Source organism: Octopus bimaculoides, chromosome 1 (assembly GCF_001194135.2).
Source record: "Octopus bimaculoides isolate UCB-OBI-ISO-001 chromosome 1, ASM119413v2, whole genome shotgun sequence".
NCBI classification, from domain to species: domain Eukaryota; kingdom Metazoa; phylum Mollusca; class Cephalopoda; order Octopoda; family Octopodidae; genus Octopus; species Octopus bimaculoides.
The window spans coordinates 18,723,627-18,733,212 of NC_068981.1; the positions used below are offsets into that span (position 1 = coordinate 18,723,627).

Sequence of the window (9,586 nt, forward strand, 5' to 3'; positions counted from 1 at the left end):
AAGCAAATTCTACTCACAAACCTTGGTCTGCCCAACTTTGAGTTAGAAGACACCTTCCCAAGGTAACGCAGAACGATGTAAATGTGCCGCAAACTTCTTAACAACTCTAGCCATGCCAACACCTTCAAATAATTTGAAGCTATTAAATCCTAAATTCATATTTTCAAAATTAATTAGTTGGAAGAGATCCTTCTGGGCATATGAGATTAGTTTGGTTAAAGTCAGGCTTCACCCTTTTCATAGCAATCTACTCATGAATTCGTCTATTTTTATAATGCAAACCATCAGTTTTAAAGTGGTCTAAACGTAAACCTTTCATCAACATTTCATGTTAATAGCAAAGTTATTTTACAAAATTCTTTATTATTTTCGAAATTAACAAAAACAAAGGCTGAGTATATTTGCATAGTCTGTTGTCTGTGAAAAATAGGTGAAATGGGAAGTTTGATATTCCGGAAAATGGTTGGTATACGAACTATAGTGAAAGGCAAGGCAGAATGGGTGATTACACTGAGAAGCATGGGTTGCCAGCTTGTACTCAGGGAATAGCAGGTATTATGCAGTTAGCCAACTCTGAAGAGAAGACAATTATAGTTACTGCAGAATAGGCAGCCCAAGAAGACATCGACTGTATGAGATGGATACTGGAATCTCTTTCAAGTAAATCTTTGCCATTCTGCCAAATGACTTGTTTTGGGATCACCTCTAGCGTATAGTAGGTTGCATAATTTCTCTTAAATTTATATTATCAAGAGTGCAATGGTTGTAGATTAGTTCTAGATATCTTATACACACGCACATATACATACAAACACACGTATTTAACTATAAAAGCATATATAGCTTTTACTAAACTGAACAGGAATGGAAGCCAAATAGGTCAACATTTCCATTCTTTGAGTGTCAAACCCGCATGTTATCTTTCGAGGTTAAAACCTGAAAATTATTTTATAGAAATACTAGAAATGTATTCTTATATAGAATTAATAAAACTGACGAGTTTACTTCTTGCTGCAGTTATTGTATTCTGCTACCTTTGTACTGCGGTTGGCATTATAGAGATTATACATTTCGAAAAATATTTCTGCCAATTGGCAAATGTTAACATTTACAAAATACCCAACCCTTTATGGTTTAGAAAATGAAGACATAGACACATCATATGTGTGTGTGTGTCTGCATACACACACACACACACACACATATATATATGTATGTATCTGTGTGTGTGCGTGTGGGTGTATGTGTATGAATGTATATCCATGTGTATGGATATATCCATATATATACACACACGCATACACACATATATATATATATGTGTGTGTGTGTGTGTGTGTGTGTGTGGTGTGTATGTATGTATTGCGTGAGTGTCTGTATGTATGAATATTGATATAAGAAGTGCGTGGCATTAAGATACATAGAGTGTGTGTTTTCAATAAAGACACAGTTTAAACTTAGCTTTGCAAAGTTTATATTGTAGTTCTGTCAGGTTTCTCTCTCAGCGGCCAGGAGAGACTTGAAAGTTAATCGACTCGGTTAGTTTTAGCATTTACTTCTGATTCATCAGAGATCGGTTCTTCATTTTCCTGATCAAGAGAAAACAGGAGCTTATATCTACCATCTCGGTCAGAATTAAGCTGATCCGCATTAATTTGTATAAAGTGGAATCGTTGTCAACGTCATCGAAGGAACGAACATTTAACTACACAAGCTTACGATAGAGATGTGTTTTCTGTAAACACGTGATTTTAATTCTGCTGCGAAAGATAGTAGCAAGTAGTTAATCCACAAAATTTCTCTCTCAGGTCAAGTAAAGAAGATCAACCAAATTAATTTCAGCGTATATTAATTACATCATCAATAATTAGGCGTAGGAGTGGCTGTGTGGTAAGTGGCTTGCTTACCAACCACATTATTCCAGGTTCAGTCCCACTGTGTGGCGCCTTGGACAAATGTCTTCTACTATAGCCTCGGACTGACCAAAGCCTTGTGAGTGGATTTGGTAGACGGAAACTGAAAGAAGCCCGTCGTATATATGTATATATATATATGTATATATATGTATGTTTGTGTGTCTGTGTTTGTACCCCCAACATCACTTGACAACCAATGGTGGTGTGTTTACGTCCCCGTAACTTAGCGGTTCGGCAAAAAGTGACCGATAGAATAAGTACTAGGTTTACAAAGAAAAAGTCCTGGGGTCGAGTTGCTCGATTAAAGGCAGTGCTCCAGCATGGCCGCAGTCAAATGACTGAAACAAGTAAAAGAGTAAAAAGTAAAGAGTAATTAGTTGGCTCATTTTCCCTGACCACAGGCAGAATAGTCGCGTATACCATTTTTTAATTATCTTTTTGGAAGTCCCTCACGACAAAATGGCAAGAAACGATCTGAGACAGTTATTTAAAGTGTTGGGGAGTTACAAGAGAAAAGGACAGAAATCTAACGAGAAGAATATAACACGATCAATGCAAGGTTTTAAAGAATTGACATGATATTTATCTGACAAGCAAAAAGAATTAGAGTTCGATGAGACATGTTAAAGAAACTATTAAAGCAGAATCACTTCTTACAAGAGGAGGACAGTAACAGCGAAAATATGACAAATAGAGGAAAGAGAACTCATACGCTTAGTAACTTTAGGAAGATATACAAAACTTAGTTCGGCAAAACAATGACCATGGAAGTTTGTATACAATAGAGCTACAGGAACGATGTTCTAGCTCTGTTACCCATCTCACTGTTGGTTCAATCTCTGCTTTGGCTATTATGTATCTCCCAGGCAAACATCGATTAGTCTGCTTCGTTCAAACTATCAAACTGTGGTTAGACACTACGCATACGTCAGAGCTGACTAGAGAATGGTAAATGTATTTCCCTTTGCAAAAATGTTTCTTCCTGTAAGTTATATGCAAATATTCAAATATTCGATAGAACATTCCAGCTGAGCCGTCAGAGGAAAATCAATGGAAAACATCGATGTAAATTATAGAAGTAAAATTCTCTTCACAAATAAATGGTTGTAGACACAGAAGCTACCTGTAGACATATATCTAGAAGTAAAAAGAGCATCTTGATGTAAATAGAACATCAAGGTACAGTAAGGAGATCTAATAGTACAGAGATCTGGTTGTAGATAGAAAATAACTACAAAGAGGAAATGTAGTTGTGGACAGGGTGTGTTACTGTAGACGGAGCATGTAGTTGTAGATAGGGCATGTTGCTGTAGCTAGGGCATGTAGCTGTAGAGAAAGCATACAGCTAGTACAGCTGTTTACTAGACATAGCTGTAGATACGAAATGTCGCTATGGACAGGGCATGACACTGTAGACAGAGCGTGTAGCCATAGACTGAACATCTAGTTGTGGACAGTGCATGTGGCAGTAAACAGCATGTATCTGTAGAAAGAATATAGTTGTAGATAGAACATGTAGCTCTGGTCAGGCCATCTAGCTATAGATAGAGCATATAGCTGTGGACAGGATATGCATCTGTAGACGAAATATGTTGTTGTAGATAATAGATGTAAAGAAGGCGCAGGAGTGGCTGTGTGGTAAGGAGCTTGCTTACCAGCCACATGGTTCCAGGTTCAGTCCCACTGCGTGGCACCTTCGTCAAGTGTCTTCTACTAGAGCCTCAGGCCGACCAAAGCCTTCTGAGTGGATTTGGTAGACGGAAATTGAAAGAAGCCCGTCGTCTATATGTATATATATGTGTGCGTGTGTGTTTGTGAGTCTGTGTTTGTCTCCCCCCCCCCACCAACATTGCTTGACAACCGATGCTGGTGTGTTTACGTCCCCGTAACTTAGCGGTTCAGCAAAAAAGACCGATAGAATAAGTACTAAGCTTGCAAAGAATAAGTTCTGGGGTCGATTTGCTCGAGTAAAGGCGGTGCTCCAGCATGGCCGCAGTCAAATGACTGAAACAAGTAAAAGAGTAAAAAAGTAAGGCATGTTGGACTGTTAACTACACACTTGGCAACTAGCTATAGATAGGGCGTCTCGTTTTAGATGTAACAAGCAGCTGTGGGTAAAAAGTCTTTTTTTTTTAATATTACATTGCTATTGATAAAACCTGGAGCTGTAGACAACACATCCAGCTGAAGACAGGACACCCATCTAGAAATAAGGTCAATTAGCTGCCGATGGGATATGCACATGTAGATAGGCCAGGTGGTTGTAGATATGGCAAACTGTTGTGTGGAGTATATGTAGAAATAGACAGAACATCTGGCCGTTGACGGAGCAGCTATGTATAAATATAGCAGGCATGTATAAAGAGAGATAGCAGTTGTGGACAGGGTGTCTAGATGTAAATAGATCGTATACATATGTAAACTGAGTATATAATATACAGCTTAGTAATTTACACAGCTTAAATTTAGCAGTCTTTTCTCATAAACGCTGTGCATGGCATTTGAATTCAAAACTTGAATGTATAGATAGAGGTTGACACATTTCTCTTGCCGGTCGGGATACATGTTAGCCTCAAGGCTATTGATATCTATCTATAGGAATATTCCCCTGACGACACGAATGGGTCCCTTAATTGGCTCCTAACGTCGAAATTGCAATGGGAATTTACCAGTTATTTTTAAGTTGTGGATTCTATTTGCCATGTCGCTCGCAGACTGCTTTTATCGTGAAGAAGAATACTATGAGTGATAAAAATGGCTTTATAGCGGTTTGCATTGCTATTTCTAAACATTTAAGGGTTTTGAAACCCTCTTAATTATAATTGTAACTCGTTCATATTTATAAACATTCTTCTTGTATGTATTTTATGATAACATGTTTGGCCATTGATATATTCATAAATAATTATTAATTGTTTATAACGAGTGTCTGTGTGGTAAGTAGGTTGCTTACCATCCACATGGTTCCGGGTTCATTCCCATTGCGTGGCACCTTGGGCATGTGTCTTCTACTAAAGCCTCGGGCCGACCAAAGCCTTGTGAGTGGATTTCGTAGACAGAAAATGAAAGAAACCCGGCGTATATATGTATATATATATATATATATATATATATATATATATATATATATATATGTTTCTGTGTTTGTGTTTGTCCCCCCAACATCGCTTGACAACCGATGGTGGTGTGTTTACGTCCCCGTAACATAGCGGTTTGGCAAAAGAAACCGATAGAATAAGTACTAGGCTTCCAAAGAATAAGTCCTGGGGTCGATTTGCTCGACTAAAGGCCGTGCTCCAGCATGGCTGCAGTTAAATGACTGAAACAAGTAAAAGAGTAAAAGAGTATCCTCCGTAATGTGTTATTACATTATTTTTTAATTATATATATTATATATATATATATCTGGTCCAATGCCCTAAGCTTTACACCATTTTGTAAAAGGCTCAAGAGAGATGAACAGGGAATGTCAGTCGCATATCAGCCCGCTGCATTGCAAAGCAGATTCATACTGGTAAACCCTGTCAGCGAAAGCACGTTGTTGATAAGTATGTCTGTGAGTGTATGTGCGTGTTGGTGGGTTGGGGTGAGGTTTTGAAGTGGTTCAAGAACTGTCTTGAAGTATCCCTGAAAGTCATCGCGGTTGACTTCTGAGAGCTGCTTCAACCAAAACTGAAGCAACTGGGACACTAGGATTCATAGTGGTGGCCCAAAAGTTGAAACTAAAGGAACTGCAAATTCTGAGAAACATTAAACCACAAAGCTAACAATGGTCTCAAGTGCTGCACTTTACCATACATGCTCTACATTTGGGAACGTCTCCTTGCTCGGATAGGACCAGATCTGACTAGACTAGACCAGACCAATCAAAATCAGTCTAGACCTGACCAGATCAGAACAGGCCAGATCAGATCCGATCAGACAAGACCAGATCATAAAAGACCAGGTCAGACATGGCCAGATCAGGTTAGAGTAGAACAGATATCCAAGTGAATCCTGAGTGATAGTCATGGTCGAAAACGAAGGACGAATAACAGAGCGGCAGAAAAAGAAAATAACATTGTGATAGGTTGTTGTTGTCTTTTATGAGTTCAAAACCTTGCCAGTTTGTTAACATTATTTAACCCTAGGTCGTCCTGGCCAATTAAATCTATGATCGAAGCTATTCTAGCTGTGTCCATTCCGTTCTATGCAGAACTACGTAATCTAATATGACTTTTTCTTGAGAGAGTAGGATACCATTTGAGAAAGATCTCAATGCAATTTCAATGATTATGTAGTAGTTCTTTCATTAGCTCGTTTAGGCGGGTAGAACTATCTAAAGATGGAGACAGAAGACGTAAAGTGAGATAAAATAAGCACCAGTTCAGTTGTAGCATTAATATAAAACAACTGTTGCCTCACACGAAAATTTGTAGTCATGTTGTAGCCAATAAAATATTACACATCAAATAAGATTCACAAATAAAAGGATCGTATAACGAGCTAGCAATGGAGCCTCTTTATGGTTGCTTGCCTTGCAAGAAATAACAGTCAAATTTCTCTGAAATCATGCTTTTACGTTTGAAAAAAAAATGTCGATAATGTAACCCTAGAAACATTATGTATGAAAGGGGGAAAAAATAAACATAAATACGAGATGCTCACCACTGGGGCGCCTTTAGCCAACCGTCTGAGTGATCAGTACTAACCCAGTGGGGTTAAACGGCAATAGCGAAAGCATGAACAACAGCGGTCATATTTTACAGAAACCACTTCTAAAATGTCAAATAATTGTTGATATAAATTTAAAGGAGACTTGCAGAATTGAATGAAATGGAGAATTCTAAAAGATCTCATTGAGAATGTGTGATTTCTATGGCTTAATCATCATCAGCGTTCACAACATCGCGGCATCACACTTCACTAAACTGTCAATACATGGAACCAAGAACAAACATTGAGAATCTCGGCTAAAATTTCTGAGGATTGTTGACTCTTTTAAGCTAGTAATTGTTATTAGTGGTAGCGGTGATGGTGGTGGCTGTGGTGGTAGCGGTTGTGGTTGTGGTTTTGTGGTTGTGCTATTTGTGATGGTGGTGGTGGCGGCTAGTGGGTGCGATGGTAGAATTTGGTGTGGTAGTTGTAGTGCTGATAATGGTTGTGGAGATGGTACTGGAAGTAGTAGTTGTGGTGATAGTAGCTGAGGTGGTGGTGGTGGTGGTGGTAGTAGTGGCAGTGGTGATTGCTGTGATAGTAGTAATAGTAGTAGTAGTAGTAGTAGTAGTGGTAGCAGAGATGTCGATACTGTTATTGTTGGTGGTAGTGGTGGCGGTGTTAGTATATTGGTGTTTGTGATGTCGATAGAGATCACGGTGATGGTTGCGATGTTGGTGGTGGCGGTTGTAGTGGTGTTGGTATAGCTGGCGTTGGGGCAACAAGTGATAGTGTCCTTATTGGTGGTTGTTGTTGTTGGTGGTGGTGGTGGTGGATGCGTATGTACAGCCAGTGGGAGGGCGTTATTGATGTTTTAGATGTAGTTGATGTAGCATCATGATCATCATCACCATCATCATCATCATCATCATCACCATCATCATCATCATCGTCATTGTCGTCATCATCATCATCATCATCATCATCATCATCATCATCATCATCATCATCACCATCATCATCATCGTTTTTATTATTAATTTTAGTAGCAGTACTAGTAGAAATCTTACTAGTGGTGGTGGTGGTGGTGGTGGTGGTTGTAATATTAATGGTAGTAGTTGTATTAGCAGTAGAGATGTCGATATTGTTATTGTTGTTTTTGTTGGTAGTAGTAGTAGTAGTAGTAGTAGTAGTAGTAGTAGTAGTAGTAGTAGTAGTAGTAGTGTGGTGTTGGGGATGGGTGTTGATGGAATTGTTGTTGCTTGTTGCGTTAGTGTTGTAGTTGTTGTTGTTGGTGTTGGTGTTCCTGGTATTGTTGCTGTTACTAGGAGTGGTGGCAGTTGCGCACGTTTTCTACTTGTTATTGTTATTGATGTCGTTGTTGTTGTTGTTCTTGTTGTTGTTGTTCGTGGTGGCGGTGGTGCTGGTGTTAGTAACATATCTGTCAGTTCTTAGTTTAATTAATATTCTATACAACAAGTCAATGTTTATTTAGCTTGACCAAATTGATTTGCTCACCTCATTTGCCATCTTCAACTCAGCAATATCTCTCTCCAGTCCACTAATTATCAATTCTTTGATAGGGTATTCTTGATGCTGGAATGGTAAAGGAAATCTGAGGAATATTCTGCAGATCAAGTCAATAAAATGCTTTTGTCTGTCTTCACATTCACCGTGGAAGACTTATTGCAACGAGTTCAAAGTAAACACTACACTTGGCACACTGTTCATATATATATATATAAGATGAAGTAATAGTGAGCTGTACTAGCGCATACATACATAAGTACATAATACATACATACATACATACATGCATACATAGGTACATAATACATACATACATACATAAATACACTCATACATACGTACATAGGTACATACATACATACATAGATACATACATAAATACGTACATATGTACATCTATGTATACAGTTTCATAGATACACACATACTATGGTCATATTCATACACACCCACACACAAATATATCTATGTAAAATACCTACATATATGTATATATACATACATGTATGTATATATATATATATATATATATATATATATATATATATATATATATATATATATATATATATATATATATGTATGTATGTATGTATGTATGTATATTTATAGACATACATATATATATATATATATGTATGTATATTTATATATACACATACATATATACATATATATATATACACATACATACATGCACACATATATTTATATGTGCGTGTGTGTGCATATATATATAAATACGCATACACACACACACACACACACACACATATATATACATACACACATACATATATTTATGTGTGTGTGTCTATGTATATATATAAGTACGCGTATATATATATGCTCAACATATCACAAGTTGTATAATTTATCTTCATGATGACAATTTAAATGGACAAACACACATAAGCTTACATAAATATGCACATGAATGGAAGTCTACACATACACACACACACACACACACATACACACACACATACAGACGCACAGACACACACATACAGACACGTACTAATACGTATACATTTACTTAAATGGTGCGCAGAGATGTTGGAGCATTTATAGATATCTTTAAAGATTTAATAGAATTTTAGAATATTAAAACTTCGTAGTTATTTTTCTTTTACGTCACAATAAACGCATATACACACATATACACACATATACACACATACAATGACAAAAATACATATGGAAATGTATACTGTCACGCTTAGCTATCTATTTATGCATATATAAATATGCATAAATGCATACGAGCACATATGTATATGTGCAAATGCATGCATACACACATGCAACTATGCACACATACAGATTATGAATGGGAGTGTATGTATGTATGTATGTATGTATGTATGTATCTGTCTGTCTGTCTGTCTGTCTGTCATTCTATCTATCTATCTATCTATCTATCTATCTATCTATCTATCTATCTATCTATCTATCTATCTATCTATAGGCACTGTATGATTTAGCATTTTGTATAAATGTTA

At 37.2% G+C, this 9,586-nt stretch overlaps 1 protein-coding gene across 3 annotated transcripts in view; it reads right to left on the reverse strand.

Moving 5' to 3' along the window:
• Positions 1-9,586, reverse strand: part of LOC128247021 (leucine-rich repeat and coiled-coil domain-containing protein 1-like) — a 797,355-nt gene that overhangs the window by 211,981 nt on the left and 575,788 nt on the right. For all 3 annotated transcript variants that reach the window (XM_052965583.1, XM_052965578.1, XM_052965575.1), the window contains exon 8: positions 8,070-8,147. In XM_052965583.1, the coding sequence (XP_052821543.1) occupies positions 8,070-8,147 (78 nt within the window). The remainder of the gene's footprint in view (positions 1-8,069; positions 8,148-9,586) is intronic.